Raw genomic sequence first — 27,768 nt, 5'->3', positions numbered from 1 at the left:
CTGCACACTCTCTCAGCTGTTCTATAGGCTTCGGTTTTTAGAAACAAAAGCCAGTAAGTCTTGCAGCTGCTTCTGCCTTTGGATTTGCTGTATAGCTCTCTTAAAGCAAACAAACCCAAAACACAGCCATTCATCTGCTTAAATGAGGAGGGGAGGAGAAGAATACATTTACTGTATATTGATATCCCCAAATATTTTCTACTTAAACATGTATTCAGCTCCTTTTACTTGCTTTGTCCTCCACCCAGGCAGATTAGGCTCAAGTGTCCCTCTCCCCATTGTATCAGTCATCTGTTTATTGAGCACTTGCTAGAGGCCAGCTCAGGAAGAGGAAGCACAGTTCAGAGCTCAAGAGCCTGGGCTCATTAGGCAAATCATGTTCACACCCCACCTGTTCCCCTTAAGTGCTGGGTGATTTGGATGAATAACTGAATCCCTCTAAGCCTCAGTTTCCTCATCTGTGAAGCTGGTTCATGATTGTACCCCTCGAGGGGTCCCTATTGTCTTCAGGCTTCCCACTCTGAAAAGGAGTATTGGTTTTTTTTTAAAAGTCAGAGATGAAGAAATGAGCCTTACTGATAGTCTCCATACACACCACCCTCTGCTATGGCTAACGCATACTTTCTTCTTTCCTTCCCTTGACTGTTTTTCCCCATTTCTGCACGTATTTTCTCTCTGAGGGTTAGGATTCTGGTGTTAAAATAATTTGGCTTACTGTTGTGAACAGCCTACAGAGTCAGGATGCACCCTCCCACCCAAAATTTGGTTTGGATGTCAAGACTTATGGTGCCACACACATGCTCATCAAGAGTGTAGGAAAAGGCTTATCACCCACATAGTGAGGCCTTCTGAGGACAGCAGCACCGCCTTCCTAACCTGATCCAATGATGGCTTGAGAGAGCAGGGAAAGGAGCCTAACTTGGGGGTTTTCTTCTTCTTTTTTTTTTTTTTTTTTTAGACGGAGTCTCGCTCTGTCGCCCAGGGTGGGGTGTAGAGGGCGGAGCTCGCCGCGAGCTGAGATCCGGCTCCCGGGTTTACACCATTCTCCTGCCTCAGCCTCCCGAGTAGCTGGGACTACAGGCGCCCGCCACCTCGCCCAGCTAGTTTTTTGTATTTTTTAGTAGAGACGGGGTTTCACCGTGTTAGCCAGGATGGTCTCGATCTCCTGACCTCGTGATCCGCCCGTCTCGGCCTCCCAAAGTGCTGGGATTACAGGCTTGGGCCACCGCGCCCGGCCGACTTGGGGGTTTTCTTGTGGTTGGAAAGCGGGGCTGGACTGAGGGCAGGGGTTTGCATGGTCTGAACTTCCAGCTGCTGCCACAGGAGGGAGCACTGGGCTTTCTCATCCACTTGCCCAGTGTTGGGGCAGAAGGGAATGAGGGAGTGGTGAAGCTGAAGAGCTATCAGCCATCAAACATCAGAAAACTGGAGTCAGAGTCCGTTACACTTCCAGGTTAGAGTCTATAATCAACCTGCTATGCAGACAGATGCCGCCAAGTTCTAGCAGTTGTGGAAGTCTCAGCAGGAGGGGAGTTTATACATCAGACATGCATTTACACATCACAACCTAGACAAATGAACTTTTAACTTCAGTTTCTATAGATAAGCCCTTTCTGCCTTTTAACCCCATGTCTGCTCAAAGCAGAAACGAAAACTTATGCCTGTCTTGCACAGTGCCCTGGAAAGTAAGAGCCAGCCCCACGCTGGGATTTCCCTAACCTCTTTCGATTTTAACGGCCTAATGCTGGTGTCTGCATCTAGGCCAAGGAGCAGTGAGGACGCTTCCTCTGTCCTCTGACCGCGCCTTGTCCAGGCTGCTCCCAGAATAGTTTTGCTGTTTCCTTCCTGCCTGGCAAGAATGTCTTTACTATCATCTCCTTGCTTTTCCCCGGGACAGCCTGCTTTAAGGACTTTATGTGACCACATCTCACTAGTGTAAGAGCTGGAGGGGGAAGTCTGATAAATTGCCGAGAGGGAAAGAAAGTGGGGAATTTTTTTTTTGTTAATCCTGTTTCATGTCTATTTCCTGTCAAAAGGCAAGTTTCTCTTCTCTACCATTTAAAGTAAAACTTTAATATACACCTTTGTGTTTTCCACATTTGTCAATCATTGTTTTGTATTCATTTTGATTTTATTTCATTTTTGTTGTTTAGGTTTTACTGCTGCATATCCAACACAATCCTCCATTCCTTTTAAATATCAAGCTTCAGTAATCCCAGAATCAGAAAAAAAAGGATTCAATAGTCAAGCCAAGAGATTTTCTCAAAAGAAGGTAATGACGTTGTCTTAGGGGTTCTTTCGTTTTAGTCTGGATTTTAGCCTTGCGGGACAGGCACGTTCTGTCTGGCTGCTGTGTCTTTCTGTGGACAGTGGAGGGCAGTGTGCTCCCAGGAGCCGCGGCACCAGCTCCACTGAAAAATGGGACATCCAGGGAAAAAACAACTATGTCTGGATTTATGGCGCCAAAAATATTGAACTGGACCAAAACTATTTCAAGGAAAAAATATATTTTAAAAATAATTATAAAACTGAAAAATTGCAAAAATTCCCAAGTGTTATCAATTAAGTAAAACGTTAAAACAAAAATCTTCCTCATCCTTGTGAGAGGAAATCACATGACTTCAAATAACACAAGAGGAACAGAAGAGTCAAATACATCTAGAATTACCTTTGGAGGGCTGGGCATGGTGGCTTATGCCTGTAATCCCAGCACTTTGGGAAGCTGAGGTAGGAGAATTAATTGCTTGAGCCAGGAGTTTCAGACCAGCCCAGGCAACAAAGCAAAACCCAATCTCCACAAGAAAAAAAAAAGTACAAAAATTTGCTGGGCGTAGTGATGCGTGCCTGTAGACCCAGCTACTCAAGAGGCTGAGGAAGGAGGATCACCTGAACCTCAGGAGGTTGAGGTTGCATTGAAGCAAGATAGTGCAACTGTACTCCAGTCTGGGTGACAGAGCGATACCCTGTCTGAAAAAAAAAAAATTACCTTTGTAATGAGCCCTGCCCTACTTTAAAACAACAACAACAACAACAAAAAACAACTTCCTTAAACAATGTGTTATTAGCCAGGCGCAGTGGCTCATGCCTGTAATCCCAGCAGTTTGGGAGGCCAAGGTAGACAGATCACTTGAGGTCCAGAGTTCGAGACCAGCCTGGCCAATGTGGTGAAACCCCATCTCTACTGAAAATACAAAAATTAGCTGGGAGTGGTGGCGCGTGCCTGTAGACCCAACCACTGCCTCTCCTGAGGCAGGAGAATCGCTTGAACCTAGGAGGCGGAGATTGCAGTGAGCTGAGATCACGCCACTGGACTTCAGCCTGGGCAACAGAATGAGACTCCATCTCAAAACCACCACTACCACAACATGTTATCATATTCCTGTGTTACCCACCTCCCCCCCTTCCCTAAATCTTGCCGCATCTCTTTTCCTCTCTAACCTAGAAAGTTCTGCGTGGTTCCTGACCGGTCCTTATTTAAGCTTTGGGATTTATGGGACCTGACTTTCTCATCTCTCACCATCAGGGGCAGAAGCAACCAGAAGCAACTCACAGGCATCCTTAGAATCTAAAAAATTTTTCATTCCTTCATTCATTTAAGCTTTAGAATAATGTTCTTTTGGAGGAGTCCTCATTTAACATGTCTTTTGCTGCTCTCTGAAAATGGTTTTCATCCTATCACCTTGCCCAGATGGCAGAGAGGGAATGAGGAGATCTAGGTTCTGAATGGAGCCAAGGCATGGACTGAGGGGCCTTGGCTAGCCCTGGTGCCCTCAACCTGATTCCTCCTTGGTAGATGAGAACGCTGAACTAGAGAAAGTCTTAAGTTTCTTCCACTTCTGATATTTTAGGATTCTAAGAAAGCAAATAATAAAGAATAGAGTGTACACACACAAATACACACACACAGTTTTAAATCACTTGCAAGTTTTCTCCAAAGACAATACATATTTGCTCAGGAATTTTCTTCTCTCTCTAGCTTCTCTGTTTTAACTGTTTGATTCTTTCCCATTTTCTGTCTGGTTTCCCATTTGTCAATTTAATGGTAATATATTGTCCATCTCTAGGATATTTGCAGCCCAGCCTCCGATAAAAACAATAGCAGCCACCATTTACTTATCCTTACCATGTGTACTTTTAGGCTGCCTTTTATCTCTAATCCTCGGAACAGTGCTGAAAGGAAGGGTTTATTATTTTAATTTAACACAAGAGGAAACCCAGGCTTGGGGAAGTTAAATGACCCACCCAAGGTCACACAGCGCAGGGTTTGGCACATAAGAGGCTCAAAAGAAATGTTTGCTGAATCAATGTTGAAAGAATTAGACCTCAACCCAGGTCTAGTTCACTCCAAAGCCTCTTGCTCTTTCCACACTGCACCACGCCTACCTTTGTGGCCCGCAGAGCTGTAACTTTGTCCTGTGAAAGTCAGCAAGTTTCTGAAAAGCCTTAGCAAAACAGACCAAGCTGAAGACAGGGGAGGATGTCAGCTAGCGTGGATGGCAAAACAGACCAAGCTGAAGACAGGGGAGGATGTCAGCTAGCGTGGATGGGCCCCATCCCCCATGATCTAGTTCTGAGCACTCAAATTCAGAAAGCAAACGGGCTGACTTCTCAAGTTAGTGTTTGAAAAGATGATTGCTTCTCAGAACGTTTTCAACTGAACGAACCAAGGAGGCGGGTAGCCAAACCTACAGGCAGCATTGAATGAAGACAGGAATTGCTCAGAGATTGGGTTCCAACTTTTAAAATGTGGTCGTATTACCTGACAACATGAAAACTTTCATCTCGGCATTTGTAAACATTTTAGAAATAAGGATGGAATTTTATGGAAAGGGCAGGGGATCCATCAATCAGGCTTTCTGTGTCCTACTCTGTCACTGACTGTGTGCCTTTAAACCAGTCACTTGACTTTTCTGGGCTTTAGTCTCCTTAACTGAAACATAAAATTTGGATTATATAATTTTTGAGGTCTCTTCAAGGTATAAAAACAGAAAAAAAAAATCCTATTCTATGGTTCATTCTCATTTTTCCTGAGGGAAATAGGCATTGAGAAGTTAAAGATCTTGTTTAACATCACCTGATAATTTAGTGAGGCAATACAAATTAAAAACAGATTTTAAAACTCCAGGGCTTCGCCACCCTTCTTAAAGAATTAGTCGCACGCACCCTTGCTCCTGATCGAACATGGCTGCCTCCTCACAGTAGTCCTGTGGCCCACCTTAGCACATCTTTGACGCAGAGAATCAGTGCCCTTTGAAATGTGCACTTACCTTCTGAGGCTAACTTTGCAGTGAACCATCAGGGCCCCCTTGCCCAGCTCACATTCCCCATGAGAATCTTACTGCAGAGTACAAGGAATCCTTCACAAAGCTCAGTGTCTGGAATGGCAATTTTGGCTGCTAGAAATGAAGTCTGTTTTCCTGAACATTTTCGAGTTATTTACAGATGTGCTGGTAACTTTGCGTAGGTGAAGAGACACGCCTGATCTGTGTGACAGAGCATGGCCCGGCGGCCTGTTGGACATTTTCTACCCCCGCCTCCGTGTTTCTGTCTCCACTTCACCCTGGATTGTGGTCACTGTTTCCGAAACTGTGTACCCCTAAGGACACCACTTAATGTCTTTGCTTCTCTGTTTCCTCATCCTAAAAATAAAGATGTTGCAATAGGTAGGTAAGCCCTTGCCAGGAATGACTATTTCATGGTTCTAAACCTCATCCCTTCCAGGCTTGAATAAATAAATACTGGTAGAACATCGGTACCATGTGCTCTAGATGGGCACAACTTAAAAATGTATGTTAATACCATTACGTAGTAAATCTCCCCTTCCAGATGGGAAGCCAGCCAGTGGTTAATTTGTGATGAAATCATACAAAGTTAATATTGTTCACTTATTAACTTGATATGACACTAGACCAGGGATATTTAAATGAAAGGAGGTTCAGTTTGCAGAAGTCACCATGTTCAAGGGGACAGCCGCCCCAAGTGTGCCCTCAGCTGCATATCTGACCCACAGTAGGGTCTGCCCTGCCTCCCTGCTCTGTGAAGCCTGACTTCTCCATATCCAGTCACCAGCACCCCTTCCAAAGGGGTCTGCAAACACTGGGCTGGCACTCATGACATGCCAGGTCCCCCTCAAAGACCTTTGCACTTGTTACTTCATTTTATCCCCATAATAACCCTGTGAGCTAAATCCCATCATTATCCACACTTTTCAGATAATGATCCCGAGACGAAAACAGGGGGAAGTAGCTTGTGCAGTCGAGGCTGGGCAGAGTGAGGATGAATCCAGGTAGCAACTCCTGGTCCTCAGATCCTGTTTCCCCAGCATCTTCCCCAGGTAGAAGCACCTCCCACAGTCCGTCTTATGCCCTTGACATGAGGTTAATGTGTGTGCTGTCTTACCTCCACCACCTGCCTAGGGGCTTCTTGGGCAGTGGTCATTGCTGTCCTTTCCAGACCCCACAAATCCCTCAAAAATGGATTGAATGACCCCAACTCAAGTCTGCACATTTCCCATCGAGTCACGACCACACATCCATCCATGAGCACTGTTGTGATGCGTCTCCTTCCTCCCATTCCTAGACCTTGTGAGCTGCTAACAGGTTGCGCCTGTATCTTCCACCCTTAGCACAGGTCCTAATGCACAGTAGGTTTCAATCAGTGTCTGCTAAATTGCATGTTTGCCCCATTCCACTCAGGGGACTTCAAGAGGCTGCTAATAAGCTGCTCAGTCCCACTCTGAAGGTTTGTGACTCCCAAGGGAGGGTCCTGGCTCCATAGAGGCAGTAGTAGGCAACGTCATGCGTGGTGATGGTGGTGATGGTGATGATGATGGCGGGCTGCATCGGTGCTATTCCACCCGCTTTATGTGTATTGACCCCTTTAATCCTCATGCTAAGAGGCAGCGAAGGAGACAGCTGGTAGGGCATCCGGCACCGGGCTTCCATAGTATGCTAGTAAATGTGAGTTATCTTCCCGTCTCCCTCCCCATACGTGTTTTTGTTTTGTTTGTTTATTTGGTTTTTGCCAAGAAACCAAGGAGTGGCTAAGTTCACACCAGTCACAACTTGGATTCTCGTTCTCTGGGATTTGCTCTGAGAGGCCTAAATTCATCCAAGTCACAGACGTCAGTTGCAGGAACTATTATCGCACAGGCGAAAGGTCTCTCCTAGGGTGCTATCCGCCCACCTCTAGAAGTTGCAGGAGAATGCTTGACATTCCCCTCCCAGAGACCTACTTGGGCATTGCACGAAGGTGGTGGTGTGCTGGTCAACCACCATTTACCCTCCTTGAAGAAGACTGCTGAGTTGTAGCATCTGCCCATTTTTGTGGTATAAATACTCCCATCCTGGCCAGTTTCAAGCCACCACCAGCAACATTTTGGAATTTTTAACAGTTTTCCTCACAAGCTGCTGCTGGCCAGCTCCAGCTGCTGCTGCCTGGAGGACTGTCCTTTTGCTTGCTAAGAACAAACAGGCAGGACTCCGTTCCTCCGGGCGAGGTGGTAACAGTCCTCTTCCCATTTGCCCTGGACTCAAGCCAGTTTGCAAAGTGGCAGAATTAAAGTGTAGTTAAAGCACAGGAAGGTTGTGAGCTTCAGCAAATGAAAATACAAGATGTCCAGTTAAATTAGAATTTCAGATAATGGCAACTCTGTTAGTACAAGTATGTCCCAAATATTGCATGGGATATACTAAAATCATCATCTGCAGTTTATCTGAAATTCTAATTTAACTAGGCAGGTAGGATGGAGCAGGCATTTAGGTCTTGTATTTTGTCTGGAAACCCTAGCTCCTCAGACACATAAGCGTGCTCAGAAAATTCTTGCAAACTGATGGACAGGTTCAGAGCGTGGTGATAACCGGGAGCTAGAGGTGTGTGTCTTCACTGTCTGCTATTTAAACCTAGAAGAGTCACAGTGACACTTCCTGCGTCAGCTTTCCTAGATTCAGGGACTCCGGAAGCTCAAAAGCACCCCAAGGCCCAACACCTTGGACTTACAAATAAGGAAGCCCAGAGAGGTGACTTGCTCAGTATCACTTAGCGTGTGGCAGCACCGAGACTACAATTTCTGATTCATAACCCAGTGGGGATTTTTTTAATCCTATACAATCTCATTTGAAAGTTAGTTTGGTTTCGTGGTTAAGAGCAGACTCTGTGGTCAGAGTGCCTCGGTTCTGGCTCTGACATTTACTAGTTATGTGGGCCTTATCTCTTTTGGCCCCAACTCCTTTACAATGGAGATTAAGTGAGCTAATAGTACATGTAAAGTCCTCAGAACGGTGCATGGCACACAATAAGCACTCAATAAATTGATGCTTGCCTTGAAAACAGCTGCCTAGAAAAATCTGTTCCTTGTCTCCCCATAGCCCTTCGCATCTGCATCCACAACAGCAGGGTTCTCCTGAGCTCTTGGACTGGGGTGCTGGAGTACCTGGCTCCGCAGTGCCTCCTGCTGCCTGCCTCACTCTCCATGACAGTCAGTTCCTCTTCTGTCCACCAGGATCATTCTCACCTAAAGCAGGAAGCAGCTCCCCTGTCCCTACCTGCCATGGGGCAAGGGTGAAAGGGCTCACTGCATTTAAAAGGCAGCACAGAAGAACCTGTTAATTGCACTTTGACTCTATCCCCTATATGAAACCATAATTATACACTGCCCAGCCAGACTGGAAAGTCCTGGAAGGTACTGATGGTACCTTGGGCTTTCTACCCTAAGGCAGGCAGTAGGGACGGTAGACACAGGACAGGCCGGAGTGGCAGAGATTGGAGATGGCAAGCTCTGGAGTCGGGCTGTCTCGGTTCAGCTCCGGGGTTTGCCACTTACTAGCTATGGCCCAATGTCTCTGGGCCTCACTTTCCTTAAAGTGGCCCTGACCCTATCTCACGGTAAAAAGCTTGTGTGAGGAGTCAACAAGACAGCACACACCATGCGCTTGGCACTGAAGTCAGGTACTGCCACTTACAGCAGTGGGACCTTGGGCAAATTCATCTTCATGTGCCTCAGTGTCTCCATCTGTCAAAGGGGCAGTAATCCCTTCCTCACTGACTGATGGTGAACATGAGACCAACTTGGAAAAGCTTCTAGCACCAAGCAGGTACCCAGGAGCCTCTTGTGACAGTGGAGCATCCGTAGCGTTTCACACCGCTCAGCCAGCTTCTGTCAACATTTACCTCCCCCTGGTAACTAGCATGGGAAATGCGATGAAAGCCCAATGAGCTGCCGCAGCAGAAATGAACTTGGAAATGACCTCTCGCTTATTCCTCTCTCACATGCCTGCATCGTTCAGCGCTTGAGCCTCAAGAGCTAGCCTCTTTTTGTCTGAGAGTTAGAAACGGCCTGGTTTGGGATGAAGGTTGTTTTTGTTTCATTTTGCTTTATAAACAGAGACACTCCCTGGTTTCTCTTCTGAAAGGCTGAGGAGGAAGCTGAGTCACGTGGGGTGGGGTGAACGTGAAATCGCTCACCCTTCCCTTGCCGTGGGTCTGGCTTACCCAATCACTGCACACTGCCTTGTACATCAGCCGCGTTCACTGTCCCACTTTAGGCCCATTTCTCTAATGACATGAAAAACAACTGTGTTCTTTCGGAATGCGGCAGGGCGTAGTGGAAAGAGCAAGGGCTTTAGGAGTCTTAGCCTGGCTTGGAATTCCAGCCCCACCACTTGGTAACTGAGCCGAAGATCGGGCAAGTCAGGAAATGGTACAGCCAGGCTGTCACCCGCCAAGTGGTGGTAGCGCCTGTGCTGTGGGATTACGGTAAGGTTCAGTGTTAATGGATGTAAATCCTGTGGAAAAGCACAATGGAATTGAAATATCTCCATGACGCCACCTTCTCTTCCCTTTCAGAATGAAATCCCAGGTCCTGGATTCTACAATGTCATTCACCAGTCACCAGTGTCCAACAGTGTCTCATTGTCCAAGAAAGGAACATGCATGTTTCCCTCGATGGTGAGAACCACTTCTCTTGACTAAAGCATTAACTGGTCAGTAATTTCCTTCATTCATTGCATAATTATATCTTGGACATCTGGTCCTTTCTCTCCAAAGGCCCATGGTTCTAATTAGGAGAGTAACTGCCTCCTCAAATTTCATGCAGGTAAATTGGACCCTGTGTCTCTAAGTAACTTTTTCCCATCTCTACCCATTGCCAGGGTGGGAAGAGAAACCAGAGGAATCTTCAGGACTTGATCCTGCCAAACCAATTTTGTCATCAGTGAGTGGACTAAGCAAGTATTTTCCTGAGATGTTTAGGCATACCAGGAAATTGTTACTCTTACACATCTTGGTGTAATATGATTTTTACAATGCTTAATCTAATTGGTTGTCAAACTATTGAGAAATCTGATAGGACTAAAAAGAAAGCCAGCGGTGGGCCTGAAATGTACTGGCCCCACCCCATTCCTTCTCTTTGTAAGATATGGGACTTAATTTTGGTTGAGGGCTGTAGCAATCAAGCAGCTGTATGAATTGCCAATGACCCTGACCAGAGTTGGGCAAAGATAGGCTTCTTAAAAATATTTATACATTGTCAAGAAAAATAGATACAGCAAAATAGATAAATGATCAAGAAAAATAGATACAGCAAGGGGAAAGATACAAACTAGGGTAAGGCTACCTGAGGAAGAAAAGTGAAAAGTGGACAGGCATGGTGGCTCATGCCTATGATGCCAGCATTTCAGGAGGCCAATGCGGGAGCATCACTTAAGCCCAGGAGTTCAAGGCCAGTCTGGGCAACACAGTGAGTCTCCATCTCTACAAAATAATTTTAAAATTAGCCAGGAGTGATGATGTGTGCCCATAGATCCCAGCTACTCAGGAGGCTGAGGTGGGAGGATCACTTGAGCCCAGGAGGTTGAGCCTGCAGTGAACTATGATTTCACCATCACACTCCAGCCTGGATGAGAGAGGCAGACTCTGTCCCCAACCCCCTGCGCAAAAAAAAAAAAAAAAAGTGAAAAGAAAGCAAGCCCAGACTCTAACATTAAATTAATAAACATACGCCATCTTTTTCCTTTAAAAGTTATAATAATTTCTTGCACAGATGTATTCTGATGCCTGACATTGGAATTGATTTTTTTTTAACCACACAAAGGGATCATTTAAGACACACTAAACATAGCCACGTCTTATTGGAATTCGAATTTGGCAGAGTTGGATACTCAAGGAACAGACCAGCTTTGGAGTTAACTCCCCATTACCGAAGAAGCTGAGTTTGTACATGGCCTCAGTAGGTTCACAGAACAACCATGCCTCTACTTATTTTTCTGCCACCAGCTCTGCTAGGAAAGAAATTCAAAAGAAGTGCCGTCTCATGAAGTCCTGGTGTAGAAGACAAGACTTCAGACCTGATCCTGCCTCAGCTGTGGATTCTTGACGTGACCTCAAGCACGTCACCCTTCTGTGTCCCAGTTGCCTCATGAAAGTGGAGACTCCCTGGAGGCACTGGGCAAATTAACATTGCAATGAGTGAAATACTCTTTGAAACAGCAAAGCATTATAAACATGCTAAATATTATGATTGTTACCACCTGAGTCACAAACAATACTTCCTGCAACACCTAGGTTTTCTCTCCGAGAACTTCTTTGCTAAATAATGGCACTGCCCATTCCTTCTTGGTGCCAAAAAAGAGACTGAATCAGAGGACATGATTGGTTGTCTACAAGGCTTTGCGTGCAGTAACTTTCCAAATGAAAAGCCGGACTATCTGGAGGAGAAGGGGCCCAAGGCAAGAGCTGAGTGTTACAGAACCTAGCCACACCTTACAGGCCTTTAAAAAATTCAGAACCAAATCCCAAAGAAGGCAGACTTTTGAGCTGTTGAGGCTTCCCCCCTCCTCCCTTTCACAAATATGGGAATTTGTATTTATAGTTACGTTACACTCAAGTATAAACACTTAAGGTCCTGTACCTGGGGATGGGTGCCTGAAGTGGTCGATGGAGATCTGGTAGGAGATCCCTGCATCTTACCTCATTCCTGTGTGAACTGGATGAGAATTTCATATCCCCCCACCCCACTGCCTCTTTCAGTAACTTTCACCTTTAGCACCTCCTCCACTTCTGGATCCCAAGACTTGAAGGGAATTAAAAGTAACTCTCATCAGAGAAAGATCAGAATGACCAGTAGGAATGTGACTATGGGTGAGGCTGACCAAAAAACTCTGTGGGTCTATAAATTTTTGAAACTTCCGCATGACTGTTGAAACAACTACACCCAACCTTTTGAGAGACCTGTCATCTCTCTAAGTCCGAATGATATAAAGAGCTTTATTAGTATATTCCAAATCTTTGCTCCAGAATCTTCCACAGTACTGACTAGGAGAAGTGTATGAGGCAGGTGGGTGGAGAGCTTGATGGCCTGTCTGTATTTGCATGCTGGCAGGAGTGGCTCTAGAAAAGTTAGTAGGTGCTGGAGAGAAGTTCATAAATGCCGGCGTATGGCCAGATTGGAGGCCACAGGTCTGGCAAGTAAACCAAGGGGTGTGTAGTGTTGGTGAGTGAGTGTTACTGTAGCCACACTCTGAGACTAATTCTATTACAATACTTTATAAAACATTGCCTCTACTGGAACTTTTTCGGGAAGAATTTTTTTCATTTTCAAAATGTAAATTGTAGGTGTTCTAAACCAAAAAAGAGTCTATGATTGAAAGGGCTTGCTGTTACCCCAGGGCCATACCACTCGACGTTTTCCTCTTTAGAATGGGATCTCTGATCCATGTCATGTAGTGGAGGCCGACTGCTTGGGTAGGAATGCTGGTCCTCCACCTGAATTAGCTAAGGAAGTTCAGCTTCCTGATCTGTAAAAGTAGAGATAATCATAAGATCCACTGCTCAGGGTTGTCGTGAGGATTCAACACAAAAACCCACCAAAGGTATTGGTTAACTCTTGGCCAGAATGAAAAAGACGAAGCATGTTCAAGGCTGGGGTGACCTTACTTCTAGGAGCATCAGCAAATCCTTACACACTGCATGCGGCCACTTCTTATTAGAATTCGAGTTTGGCAGAGTTGGATACTCAAGGAACAGACCAGCTTTGGAGTTAACTCCCCATTACTGAAGAGGTTGAGGTCGAGCTGGGGCTTGAACCCAGGTTAGGCTCTGAACAACTTAGGCTCTGGACAAGAACACTCCCACTTCTAGTGGTGCTACACCCACCCAAATGCTCAGGGTGGTCCATAAACCAGACGCTGAGGACCGTCACCACCAACCACAGAGTGAAGTAGGGGGCCCCTAATGCCTTCCTTTGGGCTCACCCATGTTCTGTGTTTGTGTAGTTATTGATTCCTATCAAGTGAGAAAATCCAGGGCAATGTTCTCAAGCTTTTGACCATTAAATAGTAGGAAATATTTTGTTTTATCAGACTCTAATACTTGCCATGCTATCTTAGGGGAAAGTGATGTTATCACTGAGTTTCTGTAACTTTTGTCCCTGTTCTTTTGACAAACATTGATTCTGTTTGTTTTTTAACTGAAGATAATTTATCGTGGCTTCCTGAAAGGAGTGGGATTGGTTCTGTTAAACAGTGAAAATACTGTAGGATTTGATGAAAACAGTAATTTGGTGGAGAGTAGGAGGCACGGAGGGACAACAAGCCCCCTGGAGCTTTGTTTGAAGCAAACTCGTTGCTTAGGCAGTTCAGATCATTTAATCTTAGAAACAAGATGTGAGATTTTACTCAGAAGAAAAGCCTAGGCTGAGAAGAGCGTCTAAAGCTTCCTATCACGTAAATTACCCAACAGCTGATGAGTCAAGGGTAAGTGGCCTGGAACAGGATTGGGTGGAAATGCATTTATGGCAAAATCATTTTTGCCAAGTCCCAAACAGAAGATGAATAATTTGAGTTAGTTTACAGAAGCGAGTACAGGTCTGAACTTGTGTTTTCCAAGGGAAGATCCTTAAAGCCCGAGGTCAGTTTATCGTTGTTACCTGCCAGAGTTTTGCCTTTTATAAAATGCATTTAGACCTTGTGCTGGTCACCATCTCTTTGACATCTGTCCTTCAGAGCCACAATATTATGTGACAATGCTGATTCCTTTGGTTGTCTCCTTACAGCGCGCCCGATTGGACACCATCATTTCTAAATACCCTGCAGCGAATGCATACACTATCCCATCGGGTTTTATTTCCAAGAGAGACTTTAGTAATTCATGTTCCAGCATGTTCCAGTTGCCAAGCTTTATGAAAGTTCTCAAATTTGAAACTCCTGCACCAAACTATTACAATGTAAGAACTCTGCCTTTGCTTGCTAAATATAGATCAAATGAATGGTTTACTGAAATAAAAGGAAGAGGGGATCTTGGGGACATCATATTTTAATGCAATTGTCAAGCCAGTTAGCATTTGTTGACTACCCAATGGGTGCCTAAGGCTGTACAAGTCTCTTTCAGGAAGTTTGCAGGCCCCGGAGATCAGGGCGGGCAATGTGGAGGCCAGTATGAAGTGGGGAGGCCACTGCCCTGAGAAACACATATTCTAATTACTCTCATCCTGTAACCTTTCTGAGACATAGTTTTCTCATCTGTAACAATGGGTGTATTATTTACCACTTTGTCTGCAGCCACTAGTGATTTACTTTTTAGGTTCTTCTAGGGAAAATAAACTTTCATATCAGAAAATAGGTGTTTTAACAGTTGTGCTCTGCTGTGCCAATTATGATCGCTTTGTATTCACTGAGGCAGAATGGCATGGATGGTTAAGAGATGGATTCAGGAAGGTTTGGTTTAGCTCTCGTCTCTGCCACTTTCTAACTGCGTGGCCTTGGGCAAGTCCCTTAACCTTTCCAGGGATTAGTTTATTGATCTGTAAAATGGGGATGTATGTTCACCTCATCGTGTCAATGCAAATATTAAATGAGATAATGTATGCTGCATGCCCAGGACAGCACCAGTCACACAAGGACCACACAATACATGGAGATTGGTAGGGCTGTCTTTGTTAGTACATGAAGGGTATTTACTTACCCTTAAATATGAGGCAAGTAAGTCACAGCCCCCACAGTACAATGGAATCAATTCTACTTGCCCTACAGGGTTACCATAAGGCAACGAACATGAGAGCACTCTGAAGTGCGTAAGACATGAATTGTACTTAAGATACTAATGTTACTATGCCATTTTCCAAGCTATTTTGGTTTTATACATTTATTATGCCATTTCCTTTTTTCCTTCATAATATTTATAATTAATAATTATCTTTCTGACTACAAAGATCCTGCCCACCTTCTATGATGGATTCAAGCAATTATAATGTGTCCCAAGTAATATAAGTGCCTGCTAGGCCAGCACTGTCCACTAGGAGTAAAATGGGAGCCACAGACATCATTAAAGATTTTCTTTCTTTTTTTTTTTTTTTTTTTTGAGATGGAGACTCGCTCTGTCACCCAGGCTGGAGTGCAGTGGTGCGATCTTGGCTCATTGCAAGCTCCGCCTCCCTGCCTCATGCCATTCTCCTGCCTCAGCCTCCTGAGTAGCTGGGACTACAGGCACCCGCCACCACACTCGGCTAATTTTTTGTATTTTTAGCAGAGACAGGGTTTCACCGTGTTAACCAGGATGGTCTCGATCTCCTGACCTCGTGATCCGCCCGACTCGGCCTCCCAAAGTGCTGGGATTACAGGCATGAGCCACTGTGCCCGGCCTCATTTAAGATTTTCTAGTAGCCACATCTAAAAAGAAAAAGGGGCAGATGAAGTTAATTTGAGTAATATAGTTTACCCAACAGATCCAAAATATTATCATTTCAACACTAATCAATATAAAAGTTATGAATTTTATATTTGAGGAAGATTATTTTCCTTGTACTGAGTCTTTAAAATCCAGTATGTGTTTTATTCTTCCAGCACATCTTAATTTGGGCCAGCCATATTTCCAGGGCCAATAGCCACATGCAACCTGTGGCTACTATACTGGGCAGTACAACTCCAGGCAGTCTTCCCTCGGCATAATCAGAGCCTGAAAATAATGATGATGAGGAGGAGGAGAAGGATGAAGCCCTTCTCATGTACTAAGTGCTGGTCTATATATTATTATATATATTATTAATATATTATATATATATTAATCATATTTAATACTCACAAGTGAATCCATAACGTGGATTATCTTGTTCCCAGTATAAAGAAGTGAAAGCTGAGGCTCAGAGAGGTGAAGGGACTTGGCCAAAATTCCCCAGCTTGAAGGCATCATTTGCACATCAGTGGGCACTGGTGGATGACTGGGGTGGAAAGCTGGGGAAAGGTCAGAGTCACCTCGTTCCAGCCCTGACAGGCTTCCCTCCGTGGATCCTATTGCTCCTCCGTGCCAGGCTGGTGATACAGCTTAGATTCCAGTGGGAAATTCAGAAAAGAACAGGTAAACAAACAAAATAATTACAAACTGTGATCAATTTGAGGGTCAGCTAGAGCCTGAGGGAGAATATGTGGGAGATATGGAGGTTGGCAGTACCACATACTTTAGACTTGGTGGTCAGAGAAGGTGCCGAGGCTGAGACCCAAGGATTGAGGAAGAGCCAGGGTTGGAGAAAGGGCATGTGCCAAGGTCCTGGGACAGCAAGGAGCTCAGCCCACGAGGACCTACAGGAAGGTCGAGTGGCTAGTGTAGCATGAGCAAGAGGAGGGGGAGAAGGGGGCACCAGACAGGCAGCGGCCAGTTCACGCAGGGCCCTGAAGATCCCAGGAGGAAGTTTACATTTTGTTCTCTGGGTCCTAGGAAGCCCATGAGGGGGTTGGAGGTGTGGGGTGGCGCGATCTGATTTTTTTTTTTAGATGGGGTCTTGCTCTGTTGCCCAGGCTGGAGTGCAGTGGCACAATCTTGGCTCACTGCAACCTCCGCCTCCCCAGTTCAAGTAATTCTCCTGCCTTAGCCTCCCAAGTAGCTGGGATTACAGGCGCATGCCACCACGCCCGACTAATTTTGTTTTTTTTTTTATTTTTTATTTTTTTTTAATTAGAGATGGGGTTTCACCATGTTGGCCGGACTGGTCTTGAACTCCTGACCTCGTAATCCACCCACCTCGGCCTCCCAAAGTGCTGGGATTACAGGCATGAGCCACCGCATCCAGTCATTCTGATGTGTTTTTTTTAAAGTTTCTTCCAGCTGCTGTGTGGTGAATGGACTGCAGTGTGGGTTGGGGGTTCTGAAAAACCAGTGAGGAGACTATTATGCTGACAGGAGAGATGGCAAGGTGTGGTCCAAGAAACTGATCAGAAAGGGGCTTAACCATTGCCCGTTTGCCAATCCCAAGTGGCAACCAGGCTACTAGGGAGACAGATACAGGAACGGACTGTCTGTGCGGATGCCCCTCTCTGCAGCCTCCCAGTTGTAGCTGAGGGACGCCACCGTCAGTGTTTCATGCGCCATTCTCCCCAAATCGCTGTCTATTCCTTCACCCGGCTTCCTGTCTCCAATGCCCAGCACAGGTCCTGGGATGCAGTAAGCATCCATCAGTGTTTATGATATCAAAGGAATAACTTTCCAGTAATATACAGTTGTTAATCTAGAAAGGACCACTTCCCAAGTCAGAATTGTGTCCTTCTGCCAACAGATACATTTAGGTGCATATTTTTTGTTCATTATTATCTTAATATGACCCTGAAAATAATACACGCTCATCATAAAATATATTCAAGCCCTGTAGAAACCCATGAATTAGAAAGTGGAAGTCCCTTATAATTCTATTTCCCAAAGCAAACCACTGCGTTAGAAACCAGGTGCAGACTGGGCACAGTGACTCATGCCTGTAATCCCAGCACTTTGGGAGGCCAAGGCGGACAGATCACCTGAGGTCAGGAGTTTGAGACCAGCCTGGCCAATATGGTGAAACTCTGCCTCTACTAAAAATACGAAAATTAGCCAGGCATGGTGGCACACACCTGTAACCCCAGCTACTCGGGAGGCTGAGGCAGGAGAATTGCTTGAACCCGAGAAGCGGAGGTTGCAGTGAGCCAGCATCGTACCATTGCACTCCAGCCTGGGCAGCAGAGTGAGACTCCATCTCAAAACAAAACAACAAAACAAAACAAAGAACTAACCAGGTGCAGTTTCTTTCCTATTCTCTCCTACCTCTGTCCCTCCACCAGTGTTAGCATTATGCTGTACACAGCACACATGCATTTTCTTCTTAGATTTCTTTCCATGGCAATACAATAAATCTGCTTCAGTCTTTTTTAACCTGCTGAATATTTTCCTGGCCCCATGGAGAAATCTTCCAGTGACGCACACTCAGCATATACAAAAATGTTCCCTTTTTCAGTTGCTTTTCTGTCTGGGTGAAAAATAAAGCCGACATGCTGTTTTGTCTACAGGTGGCTTTTTTTCAGGCCAGGAGAACAATGGTTCAGTCAACTGGTGAGGAGTAGAAATGCAGTAATCCTGTTAGCCACACTGTGCTTTGAGGTCTGTCAAAGCCTTTCTCTGCCTTTGCTGCCACCATCCCTCACTTGTATATTCGAGTCCTCTTCCTTGGTACTGTGTTATTACCTTCTCTCCGGCAACCTGGCTCCTCTCCCCCACTCCCCATGTCCAGTAATTAACCTGTCCCATCTGGTCTCTTTGTTTGCCCTCTCTGCATGCCGTCTAGCCATTAGGGCCCTGGGAAAAGCTAAATTCCTCCACCTTTGTAAACACAAAATCAAAATGCCATCTGCATTTCTCAAGAAACATTTTTTTTGACAAAGGAGTATCACAGCAAATCAAACCATCCTGGCCCCAGCAAATAGTTTCACTCATTCAGCAAATATCCCCAGCAATCACAGGTTTAATTTGTATTGCCTCTGTTCTCCAGTGAATACAGGAGACTGCAAATTGGCATTTAAAATATTTATGATTCATGTGTAACAGAAGAATGATCTCAGGGTTTTTTCCTATTATTTTTAGAGTTCTGGACACATCGCACACTCTCAAATGTATTTCATGAGTCAGCCAGAATGCTTAATTTCTGATCAGTTCAGGAAAGTCGAGACAAGGGAGTGCTTGCAGATGTGATCACAATGTTAAATGATACGACTTTCTTGTGTGCCCCAAATGCTGCATTTATAGAAGGGCTATTTGAACAGTGAGCAGTGCACCTAGGAATGAGGATGGGGATGGGTAGGACTGTGTGTCCTAAAAACAGTAAAAATAGTAGAAAACCAAGTGCAGTGGCTCATGCCTGTAATCCCAACACTTTGGGAGGCCGAGGTGGGCAGATCATTTGAGTGTAGGAGTTCAAGACCAGCCTGGGCAACATGGTGAAATCCTGTCTCTACAAAAAAATACAAAAAAATACAAAAAAATTAGCCAGGTGTGGTGGTGTGTGCCTGTAGTCCCTGCTACTCTGGAGGCTGAGGTGGGACGATTGCTTGAGCCCGGGAGGCAGAGGTTGCAGTGAGCTGAGATGGCACCGCTGCCCTCCAGCCTGGGCAACACAGTGAGACTCTGTCTCCAAAAAAAAAAAAAAAAAAAAAAGTAGCAACAAAGTGAAGATAATTTTCAGGTGTAGCATTACACACTTCAAAAAAAAAAACACTTTCCTAGAGGTGATCTCTGTTGGCCCACCCCTACTCCCTGACGGAACTCCACAGCAAGTGGAGCCGACTGTCCAATCCGTTTTACAGATGAGAAAACTTGGTTTCAGAGAGGTTACAGATGCAGGACCACATAGCCTGTCCTTAGCAGAAGTGAGCCTGGAAGCCAGCCTGCAGCTAGCTGTGTGCTCTGTTCCTTGTTGAGTGACCAGCATTTTCTGGGGATCACAGACTCATAGACCACTTGAGCTGGGATGACGGGGAAGCCACAGCCAGTGTGACCTTTACAGCTCACATCTGTACATTTGCTAAGAAGGACGGGTTTCAGTTTGATTTTTTTTTTACGTAGATTTGCCACTTGTCCAGGCACGATGACGAAGACAAAGAGAGGAAAGGCACTGAGTACATTGGGTGTATTTTCTCCCCCCAGGCCTCTGTCTCTTGCTGCAAGCAGAGAAACAACGTCTGTGCCCGAGCCGGGTTTATGTCAAAAACCCAAAGAGGATCTTTCCTTTTTGCTGAAAAAGGACCTCCCCCAGGTAAGCAGCTGCTTTGCCCTGGCCTTGACCTAAGGGTTAAGTGTCCCAGATTTGATTTGCAGGGCACCTACTTCTTCATAGGGAGTCTTTGGAAGGATTTAGTCTTTGGGTGGGGAGGAGTAGCAGGCAGGTACTGAACAAAGAGGAGAGGTGAGAAGACAGCCAGCTCTCCCCACCAGGAGGACAGGCTGGCTCTGGAAATGGGCCTCCAAAGCAGCTTCCGGGCCTCCCCTTTTATGACCTGGCGTACCTGCTCTGGGCAGCCAAGTGGAGAAGTGACTTCTCACCTCAGAAGTGTGCACATTTGTATACCCCAGGTGCCATCAGAGGCCACTGGGGAGGGGTGGGAGATACAGGGTATGACCATACATCCTGTTCCTTCTACACTCAGCTGCCATGTTCCTTTTCTCCTATGCCAGAGGTGACTTCATCATCTAGTCGTGAAACGGAGGAGGCAGCTCTGTTTCCGGGGCACCCACTCAATGGTTTCCATGCAGTCTTGCAGGTCTGCCCTCGTAGGTTCGTCCACTTAGCCCTGCTTTTCAGATGAGGAAATGGAGGCTCAGAGAGTTGAAATGACTTGCCCAGTGTCACACAGCCGGTAAATGGCAGACACAAGCCCAGAGAGATCTCACTAAGGAGCCCACGTCCTCCATCATTCCATTGTCCCTTCTGGAACCTCCAAGATGCAGGATTAACAAGAGCTTTCCTCCAAGTGTTTCCCCTGCTGGCCTTGGGGAAAGGTGTTGCACCTCTCCTGTGCTCTCTGACCGCCAGTCCTGGAGCACTCATTATGTTAGATTATCCCAAATAGGTCCCACAGACCACGCCCCACCCCCAGGATCCTTGGGCCCAAACCAGGAGGAGCAGGGAAGGTTTGCTTCTGCAATCACGCCTCTTGCAGAGGGGTGTGGATAAAATTGTAGTGCATGTCAGATTTCAGCAAATCCAGATTAAAGTTGAAAAGATCAATCTGAAGCTGAATAACAAAACCAGCGCTAATTAGGAGGCTCAGCCCCAGTTCATGCTCCCCTGCCTTGCGTCATCCATGGGCAAAACCCCACCTTGTCTGTTTATACAGAAGAACAAAGCCAGCATCCCTGGGGTTGGCCAGAGGCCCTGCCAGTGAGCCCTGGGATGCGGGCACCTCCACAGTCCACCACCTGCTCCTGCTCCCTCCCGGGGGGGATCCTGAGAAGCCCCCAGCCCCTTATAACACAGAACAGGAGGGGAAGGGCGGGTACTAGCATCTGTTAAGCTCCCTGTGGGTGCCGGGGCCTTACATTCATTATCTCATTGAATGCTCCAAAGCCCCGTGGAAAAGGCACTCACCACGTAATCATGTGCTCAGAAAGTGTGAGCTCTTCTTACTTTATCCCCACTTCACCGACAGAGGTGATAGAAAAGCAGGTGGTGGGCCCGGTGTCCCACAGCTGGATTTCTTTTAGTTTTTGTTTTTGTTTTTTGGAGATGGAGTCTTCTCTGTCACCCAAGCCGGAGTGCAGTGGCACGATCTCGGCTCACTGCAACCTCCGCCCCCTGGGTTCAAGTGATTCTCCTGCCTCAGCCTCCCGAGTAGCTGGGATTACAGGCATGCGCCACCACACCCAGCTAATTTTTGCATTTTTAGTAAAAATGGGATTTCACCATGTTGGCCAGGCTGGTCTCAAACTCCTGACCTCAAGTGATCCGTCTGCCTTGGCCTCCCAAAGTGCTGGGATTACAGGTGTGAGCCACCACACCCAGCCCCACGGCTGGATTTCAATCCAGGCTCATCTAGTTCAATACCTGGTACCTTCTCACCCCCCACCCCAGCTTCCTGGCGGCTGGCTCTCTCTGGTAGTGGCAGCATAAATGCCTTCTATTCCTTGCTTTTGCTTTTCATTGTTTTCTGTATTTTGTAATTCAAGTGTTGCTATAACCTTTTTAGTAGAAATATATATATGAAACAAAGAATATGAGAGTTATCCAATATTGTAAATGCTGCTGACATCTGCTTTTTTAAAAATTTAAGTATATACTGGGAACTTTTTTTTTTTTTGAGAAGGAGTCCTGCTCGTGATCACCTAGGCTGGAGTGCAGTGGTGCATCTCAGCTCACTGCAACCTTAGCCTCCTGGGTTCAAGTGATTTTCCTGCCTCAGCCTCCAGAGTAGCTGAGACTACAGGTGCGCGCCACCACACCTGGCTAATTTTTTTTTGTATTTTTAGTAGAGATGGGGTTTCACCATATTGGTCAGGCTGGTCTCAAACTCCTGACCTCAAGTGATCCGCCCACCTTGCCCTCCCAAAGTGCTGGGATTATAGGTGTGAGCCACCGTGCCCAGCTGATACTGGGAACCTGTTTTCATGTTAGTAAGAATCCTTTCGGAACATCATTTTAAATAAATATATAGTATATTATTATATGCTGGTACCATAAATTAAGGAAGCAGTGTTGTCTTATTGGAAACTGTGATTGTTCTGAATTGGTTGCTAATATGAATAGAGTAGTGGAGAGCATCCGTGCGCAGCGCTACTGACAACTTAGGGGTGAGATGGCGTCCTCTTCACCCCAGTTTTGGTCATTCTCTTCTTCCTTAAAGCTTCGTACACAAATTCATTTTATTCTGTCACAGTTTCTCAAGACAGGGCATTGTGGCCTGGTGAGGAAGTGTGGGCTTTGGAGACAAGCAGACCAGTCTCTACATAGTGGTGCTCCATACATACATGTTAGCTGGGCATGATGGCTCACACCTGTAGTCCTAGCACTTTGGGAGGCTGAGGTGGGAGGATTGCTTGACCTAACGAGTTCAAGACCAGCCTGGGTAAAATAATGAGACCTCGTTTCTACCAAAAAAGAAATTTTTTTTTTTTAATTTTCAGGATGTGGTGGTACATACCTTAGTCTCAGCTACTCGGGAGGCTGAGATGGGAGGATCACTGAGCCCAGCAGGTTGAGGCTGCAGTGAGCTGTGATCGTGCCACTGCATTCCAGCCTGGGCAACAGAGCAAGACTCTATCTCAAAACAAACAAAAAAGATAGTTGTTGATTGCATGATATTTACAAAGCAACCACTATATGCTAGGAACTTAAAATATTATTCAACTATCATAACAACTCTGTTGTCAGAAGAATTATTATTCTTACTTTGTAGGGAAGGAAAACTGGGCTTCAGCAAGGTAGAGAGATTTATCTAAGTCCCTAGTTAGATGAATGTCCTTTGGCAAATTATTTAATATCTCTGAGTCTCGGTTTCCTCACGTTTAGAATGAAAGCAGTAATACTCATCTTGCCAGGCTAGTGCGAGAACTAAATCAGCTAAGTGTGTGCTTCCCGTGCCGTCTGTTCTCTGCTTGGTGAGGACTGTTTTTGTTTATCTCGGGCAGCCCTTCCACTTGACCATCCTAGACTGATGTTGCCTTGCAGCCATCAAGTGTGTTCTTGGGTACTGCTTTTTATTTACTTGAGAAGAGTTCCTTATTCTGTCATAAAATTTCTTTCTCCGTAGGGCATTATGATATCAACGAATCCCTTGTGAAGCAGTCACCAAACACATTAATGTCTTGTTTTAAATCAAAAACCAACCGTGGATTAAAACTGACATCAACAGGCCCGGGACCCGGTTATTACAACCCTGGCGATTGCACAAAAGTTCCAAAAAAGACTCTTTTCCCGTGAGTCCCAATCATTCTGATCTTTCTTTTGAAAGGTGGTTGTGGGGAAGGAGCCCAACAAAGAGAAAAGGAAGGGGTGTCACTGCTTGGCAGAACACAGTGCCAGGCCACTCTTCAGGGGCCCTTAGTCACACACAATGGTGCTCAATAAATGTCTGTTGAATGCCTGATATTTATTGAGCAACTACTGTGTGCCAGGAACTTAAAATTGTATTCAATTATTACTATAATCCTGTTGAAAGAATTGTTACTCTCACCCCATAGAGGAGGAAGCAAGGCTTCGGATTTGGCGGGAGATTTGCCTAAGTCCACACAGCCAAAGTGAGGAGCCACAGGGAATTGGCTCAGGACGAAGTCTGTCCTCATTCCCTGTGATGCTGGATTCCCCTGGTGCTGACATTGTTGTATTTTTGTAACTAAAATCCTCGCTGGAGTGGCAGGACATTCAGAAGCAGTCCGGCTCTCGCAGCTTTATACTGATGGAAGTTTAAGCCCCGACTTTGGAGTTGGTGATACCTGCTGGATTTGTACTTCAGCTCTGCTGTTTTTATGCTCTGTGACCTTGGGCAGAGTTCTAACCTCTCTGAGCCTCCATGCCCTCATCTGTAAAGTGGGAATAATTCCTGCCTCATAGGATTGCTTTCAGAATTAAAAATATATGTTTGGCTGGGCGCAGTGGCTCACGCCTGTAATCCCAGCACTTTGGGAGGCCGAGGTGGGTGAATCACTTGAGATCAGGTGTTCGAGACCAGCCTGGCCAACATGGCGAAACCCTGTCTCTACTAAAAATACAAAAATTAGCCAGGCATGATGGTGCATGCCTATAATCCCAGCTACTCAAGAGGCTGAGGCAGGAGAATCACTTGGACCTGTGAGGCTGAGGTTGTGGTGAGCCGAGATTGTGCCACTGCACTCCAGCCTTGGTGACCGAATGAGACCCTGTCTCAAAAAAAAAAAAGGTAAATAAAATATATGTTTGGCATTGGCATTGCAGCTGGTGACTCAATATTAACACAGATTTTTAAAAATAAATACAGGGATTTGTGTTACCCTGTTTAATATCCTGCACATTTTATATTACTCTCACCTAAGAGTCTCAAACACTCACAGGGCTTATTTATTTCTCGAATGGTTCTAGAACTTCTGGAACTAACAGCAGTTAGGGTTAGTCCTCCTATTACTATCTCAGCTCTCACCCTGGTGCAGCCCCTCCAGACACAGCTGGCCAATGGGAGGGCTGGCCAGGTGGGACCAACCATATATCCACCTGGGCCCCTCCGGAGAGATCAGGCAGGTGGTGGGAGCCATAGCCACAGTGGGTCAGAAGTCCAGGCAACCCAGGGAGGCTGACAACATTGGGCATAGTCTGATCATCAGCCTAGGGCAAGGGGACCACAGTTAGAGAGAGGTGAGAGTTGTGAATCTGCCAAGTTGAACTTAGAATCTGGAGAGGGGATTGAGACCTCCGCTGCAATCCACCAGAGGAGTCCCTTCTGCCCTCCAGGGCTAGGGCTCTGCAGGCTGGCCTTGTACAGGCTGTAGGGCTAGGGGCTGGGGCAGGCCAGTCTCCAGGAACAGCTCTCTGTCTGGAAAGTCTCTCTCCAGAGACCTCCCGCCTCCAGGCTGGCATGCAGCATCTCTACAAGCAACTGTTCCTTTACTCTGCCAGAGGAAGGTGGTCAAGAGGACAGGTGTTGGGGTTGGCCGACCAGAGTATGAATCCCAGCTCTGTACCTTCCAGAGGCTTCTCTCTGAGCCTGAGTTTCATGTTATTAAGTAGAGATAAGAATCTTGTAGGGATTCCGTGAAGATTCGATGAGAAGATGTTGGAAAATAGCTATTACCGGCTGGGCGTGGTGACTCACGCCTATAATCCCAGCACTTTGGGAGCCCAAGGCAGATGGATCACTTGAGGCTAGGAGTTCAAGACCAGCCTGGCCAACATAGCAAAACCCCATCTCTACTAAAAATACAAAGCTGGGTGTGGTGGCGGGCGCCTGTAATCCCAGCTACTCAGGAGGCTGAGGCAGGAGAATTGCTTGAACCCAGGAGGTGGAGGTTGCACTGAGCCAAGATCACACCACTGCACTCTAGCCTGGGTGACAGAGCAAGACTTGGTCTCAAAAAGAAAGAAAATAGCTATTACCCTTATAATGATAGCTGTGGTTATTGTATATCCTATAGACATTTTAGGCTATATTATACAATATGGCTGTTATTTGGCATGACAGCTCAAGCCCCCAGCCCAAATTTGGAAGCTTCTTCAAGGAAAATGGTGAAATAACATAAGAGTGGGGGACACTTGGTTTTTAACTGTTTTATCTGGAGAAGTATCTTCTGGCTTTTGCTCAAGTTTGAGCAGACGGTTTGAGACCATTCTTATTTTATGGTGGTTGCATTTGTCAGTCATCAGGCTCTATAGATTTCTAGTTCTGTACTGGAGGCTCAGGTGAACAGGACACCACACCTCCAGCCAGCCTCATCTGGGAACAGCCTCGAAGCCAAGTGGAGGAGCCTGCAGCAAAATGCTGGGTTAGGTGGCCTCAGGGGTGTGTGGCCATGCACATCCCGTGGGGCCGTCTTCCCACTGGGCAGTGCAGCGGGGCTGCGTGTCTGGGGCGTCTAGGGATCGCTGGCTGTCTGTCAATGCTTCATAAATAAAAGATCTTTGGTTAATAAGTCTGAGAAGCACTGCATGGTAACCCTCTGCCCCTGAGAACATCGCAGTCTGCACAGGCATCTTAAAGGTTCTGAGAAGGGCAGGGAACAGCTGATCACGTCTCCTGGGGAGGCCATGGAGGCGGCGTGGGCAGTGGATTGATTAGCGCAGACTCCAAAGTCAGTACCGTGGAACCTCCACTTTCCCCTCTCACCAGCCAGGTGGGCCTGGGGGAAGGGAGGTCACTTAACTCCCAGTGAATTCAAAGTCGTCTTTGGTGAACAGGGATAAGAACACCTCATAATGTGGTTGCAAGGATAAAAGGAGATAACCCACAAAACTCACATGGTAACTTGTATTTTTATCAAAGCAGGTGAGCAGGACTTCCGAGTCTTCCTAGGGTTTCTAGTGTGGCCCCTTAGGGCAGATGCTGTGCTGGGGGCTGGCTGTTTGTTAGCACTGGCATTTCTGAGCTCCTTAGCTAAAGGTCACACCATCGGGTGTTCCTTGGCCATGGCCACCTTGCTGAATCAAAAGCTAAGAGGAGTTCTCAGCTACCAGGGTGTCTTCAGAAGCAAAGTGAAGTGTCAGCCAAGGTTTCACTTCTGAGGTCTTCAATACCCATCACAGTGGTGACTCAATGACTTAGGGTGAGTCAGGGTGAGAGTTTTGGAGATCAAAATAGTTCCTCCTAGGCACTGCCTTCCAACTCATGCTCCCCGGCAAGGAGGTGCAACACTCAGGGTCATCTTTCTAACCCTTGATCTGCTTCCTGGAGTTTTAAGCCACTGGATTTGCACAGACACGCTGTCTTGTCACAGCTCGAGCTGAAAAATCAAGCCCCGTTGGCCCCACTCCAATTTTGGTAATTAGATTGGGCCCACCTTAACTTCCCCTGGGATTTTCAATTCGATATGGGATGCTTCCTCCCAAGCGGCTGTGATCTGTCACCCGCCACCCTGTTAAATAGATACTGCATTCCACCCCAGAGGCAATCGGCTGCCCTTTAATGATGAGAAAAATTGCCCCTTTATCCCTCCCAACCCTGGGAATCCCTGAGGCAGAGTGAATGTGTGCCTGGGAGTGGCTGGAGGGTCTCGGATGCCTTCCCCAAGTGGCCTGCTGAGTCCTCTAAGACATTCATTATTCTTAGGTGATTTGCAAACAGCTCGCATTGGAAGCTGCAAACACATTTAATCCAGCTGTGGCCAACTCAGAGCCTTTGATAGATGTTTTCTTTCCACGGGGCAGGGCCAGGTTGGCTTTTATAACTGAGTAATGAGGCTCATAAAAGCCCTGGTCACAGTGCACTGTGGGCTGCCCTGGGTTTGATCTGGCCTGACCTTTGTGATTTGCCAGCCCCACCTCGACATGGAGGGACCAGCCCTGGATGAGGATGAAACTGTCATGTGGGCCTC

The 27,768-nt window shown here is 46.3% G+C and overlaps 1 protein-coding gene across 4 annotated transcripts in view; it reads left to right on the top strand.

Moving 5' to 3' along the window:
- The window catches only part of STPG1 (sperm tail PG-rich repeat containing 1), a 56,806-nt gene that overhangs the window by 21,088 nt on the left and 7,950 nt on the right, over positions 1-27,768 (top strand). For 2 of the 4 annotated variants that reach the window (XM_021937506.2, XM_009201794.4), the window contains 5 exons: positions 2,154-2,272; positions 9,844-9,945; positions 14,048-14,218; positions 19,927-20,035; positions 23,526-23,691. In XM_021937506.2, the coding sequence (XP_021793198.1) occupies positions 2,154-2,272; positions 9,844-9,945; positions 14,048-14,218; positions 19,927-20,035; positions 23,526-23,691 (667 nt within the window). Of the gene's footprint in view, positions 1-2,153; positions 2,273-9,843; positions 9,946-14,047; positions 14,219-19,845; positions 20,036-23,525; positions 23,692-27,768 lie in introns of all 4 variants that reach the window. The other 2 variants (XM_021937494.2, XM_021937498.2) reach the window with 1 other exon arrangement.

Source organism: Papio anubis, chromosome 1 (assembly GCF_008728515.1).
Source record: "Papio anubis isolate 15944 chromosome 1, Panubis1.0, whole genome shotgun sequence".
Taxonomy (NCBI): Eukaryota; Metazoa; Chordata; class Mammalia; order Primates; family Cercopithecidae; genus Papio; species Papio anubis.
The sequence above is the reverse complement of the archived record's forward strand: the minus strand, read 5'-3'. Positions and strand labels throughout refer to the sequence as shown.